The sequence below is a fragment of the Lingula anatina genome, chromosome 10 (genome assembly GCF_051362555.1).
Source record: "Lingula anatina isolate TDL-2025a chromosome 10, LinAna3.0, whole genome shotgun sequence".
NCBI classification, from domain to species: Eukaryota; Metazoa; Brachiopoda; class Lingulata; order Lingulida; family Lingulidae; genus Lingula; species Lingula anatina.
This window is the reverse complement of record NC_141776.1, coordinates 13,910,009-13,932,560: the sequence shown is the minus strand read 5'-3', so window position 1 is coordinate 13,932,560 and position 22,552 is coordinate 13,910,009. Positions and strand designations below refer to the sequence as shown.

Sequence of the window (22,552 nt, the reverse complement as noted above, 5' to 3'; positions counted from 1 at the left end):
TATATTTTAAAAATAATTGAAAGTATGGTAAAATCCGTGTACGCTATCACATTCATGGCGGTAACTGATAGATGCCAAATTATGAATAAAGGGAATAAACACTGACTGCATGCCACAATTAATTCAAGGAAAATTTAAATCTAAAATGAAGAACATATAAGACAAAATCATTACTCGAAAGACTTAGGTTGTGTATTTATAATCCGTTTATGGATGTGAGTTTCAGTGGTCACCGGAATCTTTCCTTCATCCAATCGATATACCTTTGCCTTAATTTTCTAGGTCAGTAAAGAGGTGGGTATTTGGTGACCTCTGAAAGCCAGGCTGTGTATCATGCATTGATATTTACAATAAATAAATAAATAAAAACATGCGTATGTTTGTGCTTACAATCATGTATAGCTGCACAGGTCTTTTGAACGACAGTGATTTCGTCGACGGCCAAACGTTTTGACAAAGTATCTACAAATTCCAAGGTTGGGCATGTGGCCTGGAACTGAATTTGGTACACGCCCCTTGGGATGGGTATCTCAAATAAAGTGTAAATATTACTTTGATGTTGCGGCGTACTCCCTGGTTAATAATAATAATAATAATAATAATAATAATAATAATAATAACAATAATGATAAGAATAATAATAATACGTGAGCGAAAACAACTGAATAATAAAAGTATTTTATACGAGCATTCACATTGGTCGTGTGATATTTTCAATAATAAAAATGTAATCTCTTGAGAAGGCCACTCTCTGAATTATGCAATATCAAAAAAATTTTTACTAAGGACAAGTGTCTTGAAGAAGAAATTGGTATATAATTCTAACTGAATATTGTGCTAATGTCCTTATACAGATTTTTTTAAATTTGGAACTATCGTATTTAACGATTCAGTGCATAAATTTGGAAACACTAAGGAATTTTATTATGTTTTAAACAGATGGTAAGATCAATGCAGCCGAATCAAATCTTTTCAAACACAGCACTCGTTTCATTGGTTTGCAAAACGAACCTTTATACGTCAATAATAATTTGCTGACATCATCAGCTATGGCAAACAGTTTCACTTGGACTTGATCTGTGTCTAACGTCATCCTAAACTGCATACACCATGGAAAATCTTCGGATATATGTAAACGACCTAAGTGAACACACATAACTACTAGAATTAATACCATAAGAGTTTATCTTTTCTTTATTTACAAGGGCAATGACAAGCTTTACCCCTCCATTGCTAGACGCCACATCTTACTGATGAAGGAGTCCCAAGGACATTTATATTAAATATAAAAAGTCTCTGAAAAGCTATAAAAAAGGTTTGTTTGTGAGAAACAAACACAAAAATAAAATATAAGTAATAAAATCAATGGTTTAAGATAATACAGTTGGCAATCATTAGTCGATTGACGAGACCAAACTGGAAAAGAGAAAGGATAGACTGGAATAAGTTGGTAAGATGCCACTGCCAACATGCATGAATTTAGAAAAATGTGCATCTGTACATATGTATGTGTATAAATTAAATGTCAAGATGGGTCCAGGTGGGCAACAACGTACAGTTTACCTGTATACGTATCATTAATGGCATACGGTAGACTTCTGATATAACCCGATCCACCAAAAGGGAGTAGCGTGCAGTCGTACGAAAATCTTCCGCCCTGTCCTAACAACGGGAAAAAATTAATTTGACAAAAGGACAACGGAAATCGAAAAAAAAAACACAAAAATACAACGAATATCGAAACTAAAAAATGCGAAAATGTGTTTCTTTCTCCAGTGGCCATCCAAGCACCAAGTTACTCAGGCAACCACCAGGTCATTCATTCAACCAGTTGGTCAGCCAATCAAGTCGTGGGTCAGCCAGTCAATAACAGTCATTCATTCAACCAGTTAGTCAGCCAACCATGCCGTAATTTAGCCAGCCAATAACAGTCATGCATTCAACCAGTTAGTCAACCAGCCAATCCGTTACCCAGGCATCCGGTCAATAACACAGTCAATCAGACAGTCAGCCAGATAGTAAGCCAGTCAAGCTGACATTAGCTGACGTTAGCATCCACTCTTGGTGCATATTGATTGTGACCGGCCTACCTGAATGATCCGTTCGCGGGAAATAATAAGTAGAAGTTGTAATGTACGCCCATGCTCGGAGAGTAATTTCTTTCTGGTAGTATCCACAGTAACCATCATCAAAATCGCAAGACAGCTCTGAAAATGTTAGAATTTGGAACATTAATGGCGCCGAAGAGGTGACGTTGACTATACTGTGTAAGGTACTGTCAATTAACTACACACAATGGACAATTAATAGAAGTGTCACCCCCCGAATCAGAGTCATCAAATAATAATCAAGTAATTAATAATCAAAGTAGGCAGATCTTGAGTAATTATAATGCCTGGTCTACATTTTGTGGGGTTTTTTTGTGAAATTTGATGTTAATAAAATGATACCATGAGCATATCATTCCACAGTCATCTATCACCCCCAAAGTATTGGTTCAGTAGGGGTGACACTTTTATTGTCCATTTTGTGTAGGCCGTCTCAGTGCGACACAAAAATTTCAACGTCGTTACTATGAATCGCAAGTTCGCCAGCGAAATGAACTAAAACAATGTCTTCAGTGTAAAAAAGGACATTTAAGGAAAAACTTTAATTCATGACGAAATCAGATCCCTTTTTTTGTCGTAAATCGAGTCATCAAATCGAGCAGTTACCATTATGAGTAGTACGAGATCAAGGGATTTACATTTTTTACTTTAACTAACTGACCTTGTAATCATATTTAATTAAATAATCCAGTTGATAGGCATCAGTAAAAAACTACGGCTTGCCCAAATATAATGGAAATCAGTACTTATGCCCATAAAACAAACTCAATGTATGGTTTTTGACCACTCACCGTTAGAACAGAATCCAGTTGTTACCGAGACTTCATCTATAACTACAATATATTTTTCGTCAGTGGCGTCGCCGTTTATCCGACCTTCAAATAGTATCTATAATCAAGGTCGTAATATTATATTATATTATATTCTGTGGAAGCAAGTAAAAATAACCTTGCAATATTTACATTTAGCTATTATCCATATATATATGTAATATATCTATACAAGTTATCAATATACTGAGTATGCATTGTGACAGATGAGAGACAGAGGAGTGCAAATGCTTACCAATCCGTTGCAAATGCTTTTCAATCCGTTGTTAAATGGTTATGGTTTCATTAGCCCAAAATTAAAGGATTATAGTTAATTCAACTAAATAAAAATTGGAGAGTTATTAAGAAGAATAAACCTGTTTGGAGCCGTGTAATTAGAACGTTGTTTTTGTATCAGGCAAGAGTGGAAAATATCGACGATGCATGAGGTTCTGGTTGATTGGTTGATTTCACAATCAAAAAGTATTTGTGAGCTCTGGTGTATCTGGACATGCATTGTTATGTATGTTGTTTTAGAATATGGAACTGGTCTTTAAATAGACTACCTAATTATAAGAAATTTATAGATTACATGTACGCAAAAGATGCTGGCACGAAACAAGTTAACACGTGATCAGTTCGGAGAGTTCAGAGAATACGTACCGTTGAACTCCCTTGAATTTGTATGGTGAATAAAGTATTCAAGCTCCACCTCATCGTCATCACTATAACGCAACTTATTTTCATGATATTTGAAAAGATTTATTCAGGTCAAAATGTGTAAGTTTTATACTACAAAAATTAAACAATAAAAAACTAGCCCCTTAATTCCCGATTAGACACTGAATAAATTCGCCGCGAAGTTACGCAACAAGCATTCAAGTGGGTCGGCCATATTTGATCCGCGGATCTGTTAGTCCGCTGTTCTGTATGCACTTTATCCACATCAGAGTCCTTATTCAAATAAATCCCTCAAGATGGCAGCGAAAAGAAAGAAAGAAGCTAAACATGATAAAAAGCAGAACCAACACTCGAGAGAAGGAATAAAAATTAAACGAAAAAAAAAAACGCATCGAAAACACGAACCTGGAACGGACTGGAAAGAGAGGTGTTTATTCCAGGCGGCGGCCAGTTTTTCCAAATTCTGATGTAACGCCCCGTATCGGCGCCAGCAGCCACTGAGGTAAACCCGGTGTCATTCAACAGAACAGAAGAGGAACCATCGGCCTGAAATGAATGTGAACGGATATGTAAGTATCACTCAAATCGCCAGGTACATGTAGTTCAAGATCGTCACTTTGAAAAGTTTTGAGAGAAGTTGCTGAAATCTTACGATTCTTTTACTATATGCATATTGTATACCATTCGATAATGTGAAAATTAAGAGTATACCGTCACTAGGAAGGGAAAACCCAGCAAACACATAACGTTTTTAACGATACCATATCGTTATTATAACGTTTTTTTTGTGGGGGGGTATGTAATCGTTATGGTAACGTTATAAAAAACTTTCAGTGTCTGCTGGGAAAGACGTGAACACTCTCAGCCGGTTTACTTACCATTAATGCATAAACTGTCAAATTTATATGATTACGGATGCCATGCATGTAGTAGTAAAACTGAATGCAGTAATGTTCGGCATCTCTACCGATCCATGGAGTGACCGCTTTGCCGGAAACAATTCTCCCTGCATTGGCGAGATGATCGTCTTCCCTGAGATACATCAAATGCCCTGAAAATACAGCACTTACCAGATTTTATAAAGCTAATTCAGGATTAAAATATCTATAAGAATAAGTTGTTAATATTTTACTTACTTGTAGCCGACATAATGTAATTAGCAATAAATTATTCTGAACTGATATTCCTGTAGACAATGGAAATATTTAAACTCTGAAGGACCAATGACATTGCATTTTGATTTCAGTAGTATCAAATAATATTTCAAAAAGTAGAGTCAAATCTGGATTGCTTATTTCTGTTAAGACCCTCCTCTACTAAGCATTTTCGTAATTTAGCAATTAGGCCTACATTTAATTTGTCGAGTTACAGACGGAGCCCTGTCAGAGATTTATCTAACAAGGGGAGACTGGGATTCAACGAACTGCTGCCCCAACTGTTTCAAAGGACGGGGTCTTAATCACTTTCACACGACATTTGCTATCCGCCCTTTTTTAAAGGAGAATTGCATGCGTCCTCATGAACTTAAATCGTTTAACGTTTTGATCATCTGGGGTTGTGCACCAAATCTCACATGGTTTTCCCGATCCTTTCTTCTTCCAGTCATGGCCAGGACGCCTTTAAAAGCACCCGTTTAATTTCAGCGCAGCAGGTGTTTGATTGCAACCCTCTTTAACCGTGTAATTCTTGCTATAATCAGAGTTAAATATAATCTTTGCGGTATTTCCGGCGAAATCTATCTAAGCTGTGCCCGCACTTGAATTACATAATTTTTGTTTTATTACTAACTAGATGACTTTTAACGTTTGGGGCTTAAAATATTAAAGTTCTAAACGAACCACGGTATTTCAGCTTCTAAACATCTCATAGATCTAACGAATTATTCACCGATAGAACTGTAATTTTAAGTTTTTTAGGGACTATATTGGGAATAGATATTTTGACATGAAAATATGACATTAAAAATTTTAAGCACATACAAACTTCACCAAGAGAACACTTCATGGGTGGGTAAATTACGTCTCAGAACAGTGTCAAGGTTGCCAAAAAGAGCGTCTACCTATATGCTGGTAAGAGACAAAACGTGTTTTCTTAAATTTTCCCGAAACCTGTTTTACACTTACCGTCTCTGGATTGGGTTGTGACGTCGAACTGTGGATAGGGGCAACAAGCAGCCCGGCGAGCCACGAACCATGTATCATGCGTATCTTCGGTGATCCATGTAAAACCGCAGTCATTTTCTTCAAAGTCACAATGAAACCCTATAAAACCGGTGGCAATAATATAACAAGTCGAAGGTCCCAACCTTATCTGAATCTGCGTCAAAAATGGTCTCGGTTTGCAAAATGTATGACTACTGAGAGGCAGATTAAGTCTACAACTCATAGATTTGCTTGGCTACGCCAATTTACAACTGTATTTTAGTCTCATTTCACTTAAACCCCCTTTACACGGCGTCCTTTCTGCGTCTTTTGTGCGACAATGAAACTGGTACAATGTACCTGATGTAAGATCGCCAAGTGACATGGATTCATCTGTATATAAGAACTGTTCATGAAAAAGAGCGGAAACAAGTTAACAATTAAGTTTTAAGAAAAATGTCCTAAAAACACTAAAGTCGATGTCATATTCAGCAAGATAAATTTCTGTTTTGGAAACGAATGTGAATTTTGTTATTTTAATAAAAATATGTTTACAACACGCGTTAAAAAAGAGGTATTCTTCGGATGGAATGTTTTGAAAATGCAAGGAAAATATTTTTCTGAAAAGTGTCTGTACAATTCAAATGTAAGACAAAAAAAATTTCACAATCGGTGGAACGAACTATGAAATACATTTTAGTGTACTGGTACAGTAGACAACTATTACAAACGCTGTAAAATTACAGCCTTCGGCTCAAATTATTTTTACCTTTTTATTTTTCCTATAAATATTTCATCATCTTTTGTATGTTTGGGTATTTTTGTGATTTTCTTGAAGAAATGTTAAATGTTCATGTATATATGGTTCGTTTTTTTGGTAATACCAAATTTCCAGTTATCTGGTACATTGAAAACCTACCTTTCTTGTTTTTTGATAAAGCCTATAAATTCAGAGTTAATTGTCGAAACATGCATAATCTTAGAAACGGTTACTTGTTATTGTTTCATTGGTTCCAGCTTTTATGTTGAATAAAATGTACTTCGTTTCATGTAGTCTGCACTTATCAATTTATATTATATTCTAGTACCTTAAATTTAGAAATCCAGTCTATAATTTTTAAAAAATTAAATATAAAAATCTGATTAAAATCATACATCGAGTTTAATTTCTATTGAAATATGAATTGTTAAAAATAAGTTTCAGATAAAAAATAATATTTGACTCACTTTCTAAAGGGTTGTCCAAATCACCTTGGCCGAAGGAACGCCATATCAGACTCAGAGAAATGAATCCTACGACCAAGCTGCGGATCATCCACATTCTTGCGCTTCTTCTGGGATCAGTACTTTGGAAACTGCCGAAACTGGCCACACCTTTACTTTTAAATATCGCCGTTAATCAAAACAATTATGCTCGTATCAATTTGCATGTTTTATTAGCGTTGTCCCTAATTCCTCTCTGCCTCAGAAGACACCTGAGTCCTCATGGGGCGCCAGAGGCGGCGTCACTCTTTGGTGAGAACAATGGACACATCGTGTGATTAATGGAACTGAACGGTGTCCCCAGGACAAGAAACCCGTGCACAAAGACAATAGATTCTTTTGATCTTTAGAGGTAGAGGGAACTTAACATTGCTCTTCATGGAAAGCAACCACCGGCAGCACCTTAGGGAGAATTTAGTCAACAAGTAAATTTATTTTTCTCTTTATTTTTAGATGTAAAACAAACCGAAAAGGACATTGCGCAAAGTAATTGACCTAAATATACGTGTTTGCGTGCTAACGCTATTGTTCTCTCGTGAGGATATCACTATCGTCAAAAATTTTCAAGTAAATTAGGGGTCATTTACAAAGATGAAAAAACCAGAGTTCAAATTTTCATATCGTTATTATTACACTGTCAATATTATGGGATATAAGGAACGACACGCGGTTGGTAAACATCTAACATAAAGAGATAATAAGAAAGACATTAAAAAAACAGTATCATTTATTGCATATAAATATTTTATATGCATAGCGTCACTACTGAAGCACCTATGCGTCCCTCATTTGCAGAGGATACAGGAAGCTCGCCAATTGTACTTGCTATCAAGATATTTTCTCCGCTTCCTTGCAGTATCTGTGACTTTCCACTGTCCTTGGAAACTCATGGTGACCTAAACGCACCAAGAACGCAATTTTAATGTATTATAATATTTAGCATTATTATTTTGTGGACGTGGCCGAGAACAAAAGCTGCAGATGTGCCGCCCGAGGTCATGCAGTATCCATTAGCAGATTCGAGAGGTTTTGGTGTCCATTAAGTTCGTGTACCCAGAAGGGCTGCAGTCATTAGCGGAAGGTAGATTTCATCCTCTGGAACAAGGGAACGGCACAGAACGCCCAGGGTGGTATGCACTCTGTCACGTTGACCGCGGTTAGAATATCTAGGTGCCCTGATTGAGGCCACAAATGGTGTCAACAACTCGTGCTTGATAGCTTCTTGCACAGAATGGAGAGTTTGAGGTGAAATAGGAGGTTTCTGGAGATTCAACATATCTTGAAAGAGGTGGAGAGTTATACCTCGCTATGCATGGCAATTATAAAATGGCAGCCGAGGACAACTTTTTTATTTTTAAAAGGTTACATCTATTGTGCATATATGGATGAATATCTTTACTCCACATTCACAACCAAAGTTGATCCGGGGACTAACTGATCCGTGGATCAAATACGGTTGACCCACTTGACAGCCTGACACGTGAACTCCGCAGGGAGTTTATTCAGGTTTCAAGTGGCTCGGCCATATTTGATCCACGGATCTGTTAGTTCGCGGATCTGCTTGTTCTGAATGCGGCTTTCTATATAGCCTCGTTTCGCGTGGTTAAGGGTATTAATTCTGTATCCTTTTATTATCCAGATACCGAAAATGAGGTTTTTCCTGCGTCTTATTATTCAATAATGCATCTATCTTTGTGCTGATTTAAAACAATAAAAAACATTTGAAAATATAAAATAAATTATATCACGTAACAAAACATACAATAGTTGTTATATGGCTTTTATTGTAATTATCAGTGTTTGTATTCATTGATGGGCAGCTGAAAGCGATGCCTATATTCACTTCTTGATAAGTTATGAGTCTATAGTAACTCCTGACGGCTGCAACCCTGCACAATAGCCCTCACGTCTTTGACGAAGAGTATATTATATTACAAAATATACTGGACAATACATTTAGTATCACATGCCACTTGACATATGACAGAATGTCTCTTTTCATTGCTCTCTATTTCATTGAATGGAACACCATCTTCCCAACCTCAGATAGGCATGCGGTGACTTATCTCAACTTTTAGGAAATAAAAATAAATAATAATAATAAATAAAATAAAAATGAATACATTAATTAATTAACAAATAAAATAATAATAAAATAAATAAAAATAATTAACAAACTGCTTTACATGGGAGAGGCTTTACTAAACATTCAAGAAACTGCACAAAAATAAATATTCAGGCTCAAATTTATTAGATGAAAAAAATCTAACTCTAAAGGTTTTCTACAACTACACCCAAAAATTCAAATATTTAGATTTAACTAACCTACAAAACCTGATTAAAAAAAAAAAAACTAGCTAAATAAATAAGTAACAATGTTTTTTTTTAATCTCCAGTACTATCTCACTGTTACTCGTCCCATAAAAACCACCGAAAACGACTTCCATCCCCAGAATGCAAGATAAAAAATAAATGGAGAGCACTGTCGAGAAAGACATATTATACTTTATTTATGCTGTAACCATAATTATCATCAGAGAATTTTAATTGCTAGTCATTTTGATTTCTTCTCTGATGACAAACTGACATGCATTTTCTTCACTTCAGGCTCGAAGAGATCCATGCAAATCTGGCCGTTTTCATCAATGAAGTCCGCCACACAATGGGTGGTTTCTAGTGACCGACTCTGCCGACTTTGTCCGTCGTAATAGCTAATCTGTAGTGTGTAGTCACTCTCGTATCTGGAGTGAAAACAAACAATATGAATCTGAGGAAAAGGAATTTATCTGTGCTACAATACTTAGGACTATTAGTTACGTACCAAGTTTGTAAAATGTATCAGTTTCTGTTTTTTTTTTTATAAAGAAGAAGTTTATAAACACAGGGTTAAGGTTTAGATATTATGACAAATAGTTATAATGCACAAACTATCAACACAGTCAAACAGCATTTATACATGAACACATGTTCAACTACACGTGTGTGTGCATGCACATGCATGCCTGAGGGAACATTTATATGTATTGAAGAAAGTATGTGCGAGTGTAAAAAAGTGGGTGTATAGATGTGAGTATAAGTATGGTAGGTGTTTGTTCATGTGTGTGTGCGAGAGAGAGAGAGAGAAAGAGAGAGAGAGAGAATTGGTTGTCCATACCTCTTCAGTGTGGAGGACAGCGTCCACTCATTATCGGGGTCCACCCCAGCCTTATCCTTGTCTAAGGCCACCATGAAGATCCCCTTCTCTTTATATGTGGTATACACAGTTAAAACACCCATGAGTAGAAAATATCTGCATTATCTGTTAGGGATTCAATTTCTCTGGATTTTGATGTGGAGCAAAAACAAAAACTTAAATTTGTTTTTTAATGACATTTTTTTCAGCAGAAATATGAACAAAATTGCACATCAGAATCTCCTTTTTTATTTATTAATTATTATTTTTTTTTTTGGAGGGGGGTGGCCCCAGTTTTTTTTTTTTTTTTTGGGGGGGGGGGTGAAGTGTACAATTAATATTATATGTGATAACATTAAGGCAATAAGTTTAGAATGAAAGAATCAAAAAGAAGGCTTTCTGGCAACAACAGGAAGACTTTCAATTGAAAAATGTCCTTTTTTTCCTCTCCTTTTTACTTAATGATTTTTTTTCTATTTTATTTTTGAAAACATGCCCATAAAGGATACGAACACACACAGACAATGAGCACAGGTTTGGACTGAGGGAATGGATGAAGATAGTCCCATAGCAGGGCAAAGGCTGCAAACGCCACGGCAACGGTACAGATTCCTAGGCGTCCATCCACCAGTCTGTGACTCTCTACATACCCATAGCCATCTGTCAGTACCTATAAGAAATATGGAAAAATTATTCAGAATTACAAGAAAATTGGATTCTCTCATGTAATCATGATAAGAAAGTAATTTAGTAGCTCTTAAGGAGAATGAGACCCCATTTTCATACCTTGATTGATCTAGCGGATCAACCCAACTCTAAGGGGATCCTTAATAAATTGCATTCAGATTAAACGGGTTAGATGTCTGGCACACCTACTTAAGTTGCTAAACGATAGTTAATTAACAGCTTCAGTAGGCGTCCCAGACATCAGAGCTGCTTAAGCTGAATGTAATTTAGCGATAAACCCCTCGTAGATGGGTCGATCTTGCTAGATCGATCTAGGTATAGGAAAGGGATCTTAAACAGAAAAGCAAATAAATTGTGTGATCTACCCATGAGGCATGTTGTAACAACCCTTCATCAAAGGGTTTTCATCATTACTGACTCATCATGCTTCAAAGGCATAAAACACGTGCAGTCTAGAGAAAAAAAATTCATCCTTTTACCAATTAAGATGAACATTATTTCAATACAGAAGCATGCCACTTGTAGGTAAGACAGAAAAGTTCTGTAATACTTCAATGGGGCAATGCCAGTAAGTCAAAATCTGCAAGATGCAGAAGATTGTTATAAAACAATTCTATCAAATAGATGATGATGATGATGACAGCAATCTTATTCAAGAGACCTGACCTAATCGATTACTAGTAATCAAACAAAGACATTAATTAAATACAAATAATCTTTTTATATGACAGGACTTTGAATGACAGTATACCTTCATCAGAATTCCATCTTTTATCTTGAAGTCTATCAGAAAACCATCAAGTATTGCACTTAAGACCAACTCACCTTCTTTGCTGCGTCATCAAGGGCATTTTTGACTGCCGAACCATCCCACTTGTCTATCTTGACTGGCTTTTCATCTGCTGACCACTGCAAATCAAAACAACCTTTGAACGCACGGTTTTGTTACTCAATAAAAATGAACAAAATGTAGCAGTTACTCATCATGATCCCCCTCCCCTCCGCCCCCAAACAAAAATATTTTGAATGCAATACCAGTAAAATGTTGATTCAGAAGTTTGCAAAGTTAGCTGGCTTTGTGTCAAAAGTACATTTTTGTAGTGCCTGAATATATTTCATTAATAAGTAACAGATTACTAAAAGGAAGGTGCTTGACACTGTTGAGAAATTTTATTACCATAATCACTGCATTCAAGATAAAATTTATATACAGTGATACGAGCCTTGAATGATTTCATATTTAAGTAAAAAAAATTATTTCTAAAACAACACCATCACCAAGAGAATAAATGAATAAATAGTCCCCTCGAGCTACCATGATAAAAGGAGTTATGTACTCCCTAAACCTCCCCTGTCCCTTTTTTTTTTTTTTGCAAGTTTTGTACATTTGCCGGAGAAGCATAAGGAAACAAATAAAAAAATTACACTTCAAACAAATGCCACATCACCTCTATGTTATGTCATACCACATAAAACAGTCCATCTTTTTTGTTTGAAAATCTGCTTTCCATTTGGCTGCAATTCTTTACTAGTACATTTCTTTTATTATAAATTATTATAGCTAAATGCCTCCTCCACCAACCTTTACCCATCCAAATAAAATGTACAAGAACCCCATGCCACACAAATTGTTTGCGGGAATTGTGAAGTATTTGTCATCATATTATTGCACAACTCTTTCCCTGCACCACATGCAATTGATACTAAGCACGCCTCCCCACACATCGTCCCTCGAACGGTCGAAATTGAGCAGAAATTTAATTATTGTGCCCCTGCAGGGACGACATGTGGGGAGGCCTGAAAGAGACGGAGAGACCATTACAAGATTAAGGGTCTTCCTTTCATGTAGTATGCCATAGTTAGGGCGTGAACCAGCTCGCACTTGGATCATCTCATTCTGAATAAACCCTTTCAGATTAACACATGGTACTGAGGAGCTGGATTAATCCAACTCTGCAAGGGATACTCACTAAAGTGTAATCAGTGGAACCAGCTTGTCTGATATGCCTCCTAGAGGGGTTAATAAACTATTGTGTGCTAATTAAGCTGACCCCAGTTGTACTTTAGCGAAAAAATTCCCCGGCAGTGTAAGACAGACCCAGCTAGTATGTGTGAATCTGAATAAGCCCTTTGATCCTGGTGTCTTGAAGGGCCACTGGGCTCAGAAATATTCGACAAAGACTGGGATACATCACACAGAGCACGTGTGGTCAAGCAAGTCCAAACCCAGTCGGGACCAATCTTTTTGGTGACATTACTGAGACATTTTATTCATGATGCCAGATCTTTATTAACAAGCTTTTTTTTTTTTTGTCAACACTGTAAACCATTTTATAACATAAAGGACACACAGTATAGTACCTCTTTTTCCTGAGACTGCTAAAAGAAATCAGCACATGGAAACAAAGAAAATCAATAATAAACTGTATTGTAGTATTCCGAGTTTACACTGGAAATGCAATGGGATCATACAAGATAGCCTAAACCAAGGCTGTTGGCATTGCGTGACACTGTACGAGACTACAAAACATGCAAGACTTCTGCATGAGGTGGGGTTGACTTTTTTGTGGCAGGAGTGAAACTTCTTGGAAATTGATATCCTAATAATTATTAAAATCAAGGCAAATCTACACAGTTGTACAACAGATTGGAAGTTAATAGAGCTTCAAAGAAAAACAACTAGAAAATTGTCTGAGAATAAATTCCGTCTGCTTATATTTATTGTTTCACTGCCTTCAAAGCCTGTCATTATTTCTGACCCAACTCATTAGATTTTACACGTTACAAGATTTGGGCTATCTCCAATGATTCCCTTCATGCTCTATAAAAGATGGAAAGATTACCTACAGGTAAACGTCTAAATGTGTCAATGCACAGATCACAAGAGGAGATCATTAAAATCAACACAAAAGACCATGCCCAATACATATACATGCACGGTTGCCAACTTAAACAGAATACGAGGGGGGCTTTTTCATATTGTTTGCTTTTGGTAAAGTATTTCTTAGAGTCAAAATCAATGTTTTTGATAAATAATTTTCACTGGTTTGTGATCATATTCTTATAATCTGTATCACTGATCAAGACGTATTTCGGTATTTTGCTCCATGTCACCCCCCCCCCCCCCCCCTCCCAACCACAACACACAGACCATATGGAGCATTGCACACCTGCACAAAATACCTAATGCAAGGCTTACTTGCCATTATGTATATACAGATGAATCCAACGAATTATACCATATTGACCCATTCAGCATCTCAGCATCAAATATTAGCAGAGGGGAACCAAAATTACAAACCTGTGAAAGTACTCCTTCCTTGGGTGCCATGTTGCCGGTAGCTTTAGTACACGTAATCTTTAAAGAGTAGACGAAACTTTTGTCGATTTAATCTCAAATTTGAAAAGAAAAATGAATATTTGAAAATATTTAGCAATTAATTTAATTATGAAATTTAAAAACTGTATAGGTATGTTACAATGCATGAAATAAAAGAGTTTTTAAACGTATAAGTGACTGGTTTAAGAGTATATTTCTATTTAGGCGCGCATGCTCATATTGAACATCCGGGTACCGCATTCCTAGGGAAAACATTCGAGCATTCAACATCAAGCTAGATAGGATTGCCGGCCAACATAGGAAAAGTGATCGTAAGAAATATTTTATTTGCATCCTTTTGAATGATTGCCAACACAAAGCATGTCTAAAACAATCTGCCAAAAATACCAGATATTTTCCCAAAGGCATTTGATATTCAGTTTTTAATTTTGTTTTGAAATTGCAATGCCATAATTTTCAATTCAAAAGCTTGATTCAGTGAGCTCCAGCTATTTTATTCTGCTATTGTACTAGTAGTGCCCTTCGGCTTTCGGGCTTAAAATGGAAATATGAACAAACCAGTTAAAAGATGAGGAAATCATAAAAGAAACAAATTTTACTGAAATTGAACGAAGTTTAACAGAATGTATTGTGCTAATGAATCTGATATAATTTTACTTTTGTTGCATGAGAAAGATTCAAAACTCAATATATGATTACAGTTTCAGGTAGCGTAGCTCACGTACTTTAGTCAAGATGAGTGAGCAGCTGAAGTTCATCGTTCAGGAACTGAACAAGGAGCCGTTTAACAAGAACTACAACCTAATCAGTTTTGATTCCCTGGCTCCTGAGAGCCTCCTCCAGACATTGAATGATGTATTGGCAGACATTGACCCCAAGGTAAGAGCTCATTTTAAATCCCATGTTTTATAAGACTGCCCATCAAGCTTTCACTTGGTTTTGGTGCTGTCAGCTACAAAATATGTGTGTGTGTGTGTGTGTGTGTGTGTGTGTGTGTGCATGCACATGTAATTTATTTTAAGTCATCATGAAAGTGCTCTAAAGGTAGTGATCATGAGGAACTTAAAACAGATAATTAATTTAATGTATTGTAATTTTGGTTTAGACTAAATTAGTCTTAGGGGTTTGATTAACTGATTTTGATGTTTATATGTACTGAATATATCCAAGTATCTCTTATTTTGTTACTAGTATTTATTTTACTTGATAGAGAATTTGCACCTAAAAAAATCAGTTGTTCAAGATGAATTCAGTTGTAACAACTGATAATTTGAATGAAATATAGTATAGAACAGAAAATTGTTGATGTATAATTAACTAAAGCTAAGAGTAAATGAGTCTCTCTTCTTTTCTTAATGTCCTTAATTGCTCTGGTTCCAGAATAAGATTGATATTCGCGAGGAGTCAGCTGACCAGACCACAGTGAGGCTGATGGAGACACTGCGTATCTTGAAGTACAGGCCTCCAACTGATTCTTCTAATGTGTAAGTAATCCTTCCACAAAATCTCTCTCGCCAGAAGAGTGCAAGGCAATAATATCAATAATTTCATGATTGGAAATTTCATTTTGAAGGAGCTCAACATTTGCCAGTTAATGATAATTAATTGTACACTCTACATAAATCATCACCTTATAACAAAGTATATGTTTATCTCTAATTAGTTTTCTGGGATAAGGGTATGAAAGTTAGGGAGAGAAGTCTCGAGTCAGCTGTATTTGTTTTTTCTGACTTTCTAATATATGTCAGCAATTCAGCATAGATTCAAAATTTACAGAACGGGACATTTATGTGTACATAGATTTCAAATCTATCTCTCTTGTAGCTTTGAGGAATGCATTTCACCAAGATTCGACTCAAGGTTGGGACAGCTGCTGCATATTTTGTATTGTGACCTGTGATGTCATGTTTTGTAATGTGACCAAAATGTGCATACTATTCAGTAATGTTTTCAGCAGAGTAATAAAATCCATGTAAATCTATCTGACAGTGTCTAATAAATTTCATGAGTGCATTTTATCACAATTTTACCACTGGGTTCCCATGCCTAGGTCGATCCATCTGGATTGGTCTTACTCCCTGGGGAGTCTCGCTAAATTGCTATCAACTAACTGGCTTAAATGTCTCGCACGCCTATCGAATCAGCTAAGGTAAAGATAATTACCCCCTAGCAGCTTTACTAGGCGTGACAGACATTTAAGCCAGTTAAGTTAGATTGATCCTGATATCTGTGGGAATGGTCCCTAAGGTTGGCACAGCTGCTGCATATTTTGTAATAGCCATAATGCACTTACAACGTAATTATTTTCCACCAGAGTAGAAAATAAAAATAAAAAAAAATCCATGCAAATCTATCTTACTGTGCCTGGTCACTTTCAGGAGTGCATTTCGCCAGGGTCTTGTCCAGGGGAATAAGCCAGTGGTCTACCCCATTCTGGAGTGGCTCTTGCAGAACAAAAGTGACCTGAAGAAAAGAGCTTACCTGGCCAGGTACCTGGTGAAGTTGAGCATCCCACCTGAGTTTATGGATGAACAGATGTCTGAGCTGTATCAACAGGTAATAATAATAATAATAATAATAATATTGAATTCTGTCACAAATTCTATTAATGAACACATTGATTCTGATAAGCAGATGCACTATCTAGTATATCGGATTATCCACTCTTTATGTACCAGAAAAATTTTGCATATGCAGTAAATAGCCAGCAAGGCACTGTGGTATATTGAGATACACCCAAGTGTGAAGTATGAGTCAATATCACATACATGTGCACTTTGTATATATATATGGCATATATGAAAGTTCCAGTTTATGTTAAGAGATAAGCTTTGTCAGTTCGTAGATGACCTAATGGCTGATTAGCATCAGTTAATCTGTTCTTTATATTTGCAGTATGAGATGTACATAGAAGAATTCAAGGAGCTGCACAAGCAGATGGAACAGCTGAAGAACAGTGGGTTTAGCACACAGGAGATCAGGAAAGATATTGCTAACATGGAGGAAGAGAAAGAGCAGCTGAACAGGAGGGTGGAGAGATTGAAGAGAAAGGTAAATATGTTTTTTTTTTTTTAATTAGGGTATATCATATTACAGAGCACGCAACATAACTGGGGTTATTATTTGTCTCAAGTATATCTTGAATGATGATTGTTTTTTGTATTAATTTAATGTGTCTTAACTTGAATCTTTGTATCATTCAAACAAAGTTTCTGCTCCTAAAATGTCCTAGAAATGGGGAGTCTGTTATGATTTTTTGTATCATAAAGAAGAGCCCACAGTGGCAGATTTACTGCAATGTCACATCTAACACATTGTCACATCTACCACAATGTCACATATACCACATTGAGACGTGTTCATTTTTGTCAAAGTTACATCACTGATTATTGTATCTATTATGTTGTTTATATTTTACCCCCCCAGGTGGAGTCTCAGCCCAATACAGGCCCAATGCTGGCCATAGCCAGAAACCTGAGGCTGGAGAGGGACAAGGAACAAAAGATTGCCCAGCAGAAACTGGACCAGAAAAATGCTGTGAGTAGTGGCTCGGGTGTAGTAAATATAAGGAAAACCTTTTATAGTTGTGATTTTTGTTTTAATCTTATCTTTGACATTATTACATATAATTAATAATTAAGCATAAATCAGAATTGCTTTTTGTACCTTGACATATATCTGTCCATTAAGTCAGCTTTATATGGGATATTAAGACAGGGAAAGGCCAAGAAATCAACTTTGTTTTAATTCAATATTAATGTTCTCCACAGTTGCTTCACACTCAGCAGAGGCACCAGCGTCTCCAGCAGCAGTTAAAGGACTTGCAGCAGGCCAGTATGGGGGCCACACCTGAAGGTTAGTATCGTGAACAGCCAACTTGGGGGTCGTCACTTCATAAACAGTGTTGTTTTTTGGAAAATTATATGAAAAAATTATATTTTTCTTAAGATTTCACCAGTTTTTTTCCCCAATATGTAAAAGGTAAAGCTCTCCAGTGTGATGAGGACTCTGGTATAAAAATGTATATATGTTGAGATCCGATGTCTTTCACAAGTTGTAGTTATACCTTCCTCATGTTCATACAGTGTGAGTTTGAGAGAGATAGAGAGCAATATCTTTAAATGTCAGATAATTATGAATAAATAGACCAAGCTTATCCAAAACACCTATCTCCCCAGGTCTGCTGGAAAGACTGGAGGAAGAAACCAGGGTCAACGCCTACATGGTCAGAGAAAAGCTGCCCAAAGAAATCGCCATGAAGAGAAAAGTGACCCAAGATCTCCAGAAAGTGGTATCAGAACCAGCCATGGGCCAAGCTGAGCTAGATGAACTGAATGGAAAGGTGAGGTTTACTGATGGATGTAGGATCGTCAAAGTTATCAGGTTAAGGTTTCCTTTTTGGGATTTTTCCTATAATCTTCTGTCATTTATGCGAACATGACCTGTCAGACAGGTAGCTTCCCCATGCCTTGACCAGACTGAGTGTGATTTTACCTAATATTAGTTTCATTGAAATCCTAGATTCGTGACATGAATACAGAGATTAACCAGCTGATTGAGAAGAGAATGAGAAGCAACGACCCCATTGATGACAAACTGGCTCTCTTCAGGCAGCAGGTAAATCCAATAATTGGATGTAGCAAAAGGATATAAAAAAATTAATTTTTTTTACATGGAATTGGCTGTGTGTGCCCCTTAATGGGTGCTCACAAGGAATCATAAAAGAGCAATTAAAACAAGCATCAGTGAGAAATGCAAACATCATCATGATGTAAAAAACAAACAAAAAAATGAGGTTCATAATGGACATTGTCACCTATCCCTCAGTTGGAAACTTTGTATTTTATTTTCTGCTTGTCTTAACAGGCAGCCATCATTACCCGCAAGAAAGAGGTTGCCGCGGAAAACCTGAGAGACGCCAGAGACGAGCTGGCACGCACTGAACAAGAACTGAGGGAGAAACGAGACATTCTGAAAGAACACGACGGAGAAGAGGTGTTGAAAGGAGATGAGGTTAGCATTTTATTCTCCTGTCTTAAGTAAATTTCAGAAACAGGGCTAACTTTAAGGTGTTGATGCCACTGGCGCTAATAGACCATCTTCAGATGGGTATCACACTTATATGTTTTTGTTATGATAAATAAAAAGACTCAGGTTATCTTCAAACCTATAATGAGTGTAAACAAAGTTCTAGATGTTTTCAATTTATGTATACAGATGAATACCATTTATTATTTGGCAAACATTTTATTTTTGTAAAGTAAACCCTTTTATAAACATTGAATAATTTACCATTGAGTAGCTTAACATTTCGTTTATCTATGCGACAGGAATAGATTAAGACAACTTTATCTGACTGATTAAAATCACTGTTGAATTGAATTTCATAATTGATAAAAATAATAATAATTATGATACATGTAACATACACTGGTTTTTAACTGCTTCCAGTTCAAGAGATATGTGAATAAGCTGCGAGGTAAAAGCACAGTGTATAAGAAGAAGAGACAGGAGCTGGCAGAGATACGAGCAGAGCATGGGGTACTGTCCAGGACAGAGGAGATACTGAAAACCCGAGATAATGCTATTATACAACAACTGGTGGGTATAGCACACTTAGCCCAGTGTTTTTATTAATTTGTTTATTTATTTCATTTTGTTAATTTATTTATTTGTTGATTTATTTCGTGGAAGTTCATCATTATGGTTTCTCATAAAAGGCAACTTTTTGGTGTAAACCCAACTTGCCTTTGAGAACTTTTGTACCATCTTTTTCAAGACGGTATTTCTCACACAAAAATAATTTTCCATTCAACTTGGTGCATTGTTTATCATAAGTATCAGTATGCTGTTCATAGTCTTCTCACTGGGCCTTGTTGGAGTATAGAAATTGTCAACTGTGGATCGATCTATATCCAAGGGGTTTCTCGCTAAATTGCAATCAACTTAAGGGGTTTAGATGTCTGTCACACCAACTGAAGCAATTATTGTTTAACAGCTTCAGTAGACGTGCCAGGTATTTAAGCTGCTTAAGCTGAAAGCAATTTAGCAAGAAACCCCTTAGAGAAGGATTGATCGTGTAAGATCGATTTTGGTATGGGAACCTAGTCTTAATCATTTTTATCATTACATGCAGTCTGCTGTGGAGGCCAAAAAAGGTGTCTCTGGCTACAGGGACACTCAAGAGGAGCTGGAGAAAGTTTCCAGCGTCAAGAGTGAGATGGATGACGTGAAGGGAAGGACGCTTGAAGACATTTCTGAGATGGTCACCAAATTAGTCACCAAAATATCGGAGAAGAAGAGCGCATTAGCACCTGTCATTAAAGAATTGAGACCTCTGCGACAGCAGTGTCAGGTAAGTTTTAATTGTTGGTTTCATTCAGTGTTTTGCAGATTTCTTTATTTTCTAAGTCTGAGTCTCTCGTTCTTTTATCTCTTTTAGTTAAAGAAGTTAGAAAGTGTTTGAAATAATTTAGACCAATCACATGAGTATGTCACTGATACAGTTGTAGAATTAAGTATATTATTTTCTAAGACCATTTAATTGTTTTATTGAAAGGAATTAAATAAAAAGCAGGAATTAAAATTATTACTATTTTCCTTATGTGATAATCGTAATCCCCTCTCAATAATTAAGGAAGAATTGTTGTGGACAATGTGTATTGAAATAATTTCAGGAAATTACACAAGAACATGAAGAGAAAAAGCATATATATGACACCACTGCAGCTGGTCTGGAGAGTAATAGATCTAAATTAGAGCAGGAAGTGAGAGGATACAGGTAAGGAAAGGGTTATATATGTTCCTCATTTACCAGACATTGAACATAAATAGATAAAGGAAGAAAATAGAAAAATGTACATCTAGACCCCTCCCCCTCCCTCCACCACACACAAAACGAAAAAAAAAAAGTTAATAAATAAAAAAGTATTAATAAAAAGTTTTATTGGCTCAAACACTAGCTGTTTAGTTACTATGTGATTGATGACTCCTCTCCTAATTTTGTTTGTTTTAGAGAGGAAGTTGCAGCTGAAGAGTCTCGGTATCATTATCTCCACTGTATGAAGCAGATCCTGGAGAACCAACATCAGAAGATTGCAGACGAAATGAAGTCATATACATCGTCAGATCCCCAAGAAAGAAAGAAAGCTTTCAGGTGAGGGTTTTTTTTTCTACCTGACAGATGAAAAAAAGTTGAAAATTAGTCAAATCCAAGTAGAAGATACAGTGACTGTATTTCTGAGGCAACCATTTGATAAATGTAAGTGATTATTGTAAACTGATTTTCAAACAAGTGCCTGACACAAATGACATTCAAATTCACCTTTTGCTCATGTTCTAGGGAAATTTACACCAAGAAAATCCAGGAACAAGAAAATTTGGGGAAGGGCCTTCGCGAGAAACAGAAGTACGTGCGTGAGAGCCATGGACCAAACATGCGACAGATGAAGATGTGGAAGGACGTGCGCCGTCTGCTGGAAATGAAGCACAGTTGTTGGGACCAGGTCAAGGTCAATGAGGGCATGAGTGGGAACGTGAGCACATATGGCCAAGATGGCGGCGGAGCGCCTCAGGATACTAACGTGTTTACGCTGTAGTGGTTGTTTTGTTTATCACGTAATCATATAGACAAATGACTTGGATTATACTTCGGTGTGACAGGATTTGAACAGATCAAGTTCTACTCCCCAGTAATTTATTTTTCTTTATTTACTTACTTATTGTGATTCTACTCTAAGTTTGCATATTTCATTTTGAGGCATTTAGCTGGAAATATCAAATATCACTACAAACTGGCCAACATTGATCACAATTTACAGTAGAATACATACAGTTTTCTTGTCAGGATTTATTAGATATTTTTCAAATTGTAGTGGAAGGACCTGTTTAAGTCAGCCCCTACTGGAGGGCCATTGGAACATTCCAGTTTTCTTATGTTGAAAACAAAACACTTAGCATGTTACAGATTTCTGATAACTGCCATTGGTGATTTAATTTGGATGAACATTTTGTAATATCACGAGGGCTTTCGCCTCATGGTTATTGTAAGGAATCGTCACTCAAGTGATTAACTTTCTTTTGGTTAGCCAGTTAAATTGCACAGCCAGTTATTTTGGTTTGGTTATTTTTTTTTTTTTTTCCATTTCATTACATACTTTATGTAACTATGTTGTCAGTCTGTGATAAGGTTTATGTTACATGCATTTTAGTCTGAGGTTTGTGTAAGTGTAACAGTAATTTCCGTCCAGTAATTGCAATTGAATATTGAAAATAATACTTATATCAGTTTTTCTTGAACTGTGGTTGGTATTTCTTTTCATGAAAGAAAATCTGCAGGTTATCAGATCTTC

The 22,552-nt window shown here is 36.3% G+C and overlaps 2 protein-coding genes across 5 annotated transcripts; one reads left to right on the top strand and one right to left on the bottom strand.

Moving 5' to 3' along the window:
• Positions 1-8,766: 8,766 nt before the first annotated feature.
• On the bottom strand, positions 8,767-14,342 carry LOC106177643 (signal peptidase complex subunit 2). 3 transcript variants are annotated; one of them, XM_013560479.2, is made up of 6 exons: positions 14,163-14,325; positions 13,223-13,240; positions 11,687-11,770; positions 10,684-10,844; positions 10,157-10,291; positions 8,767-9,743 (listed from the first exon to the last, which is right to left on the bottom strand). In XM_013560479.2, exons 1-6 carry the CDS (start codon positions 14,190-14,192, stop codon positions 9,557-9,559), a joined length of 615 nt encoding a protein of 204 aa, XP_013415933.2. In that variant the 5' UTR covers positions 14,193-14,325; the 3' UTR covers positions 8,767-9,556. The 3 variants fall into 3 exon arrangements, with proteins under 3 accessions (XP_013415933.2, XP_013415934.2, XP_013415935.2); XM_013560480.2 differs by having other exon boundaries at positions 13,223-13,237; positions 14,163-14,281; XM_013560481.2 differs by lacking the exon at positions 13,223-13,240 and having other exon boundaries at positions 14,163-14,342.
• Positions 14,343-14,410: 68 nt separating this feature from the next.
• LOC106177642 (intraflagellar transport protein 81 homolog) lies at positions 14,411-22,499 on the top strand. 2 transcript variants are annotated; one of them, XM_013560477.2, is made up of 15 exons: positions 14,411-14,512; positions 14,903-15,080; positions 15,582-15,685; positions 16,580-16,757; positions 17,097-17,252; positions 17,628-17,738; positions 17,972-18,056; positions 18,380-18,543; positions 18,723-18,818; positions 19,068-19,214; positions 19,653-19,802; positions 20,338-20,556; positions 20,879-20,982; positions 21,217-21,357; positions 21,544-22,499. In XM_013560477.2, the coding sequence occupies exons 2-15, from the start codon at positions 14,937-14,939 to the stop codon at positions 21,797-21,799; spliced, it is 2,055 nt and encodes a 684-aa protein (XP_013415931.2). In that variant the 5' UTR covers positions 14,411-14,512; positions 14,903-14,936; the 3' UTR covers positions 21,800-22,499. The 2 variants fall into 2 exon arrangements, with proteins under 2 accessions (XP_013415931.2, XP_013415932.2); XM_013560478.2 differs by having other exon boundaries at positions 14,415-14,512; positions 14,909-15,080.
• Positions 22,500-22,552: the final 53 nt, after the last annotated feature.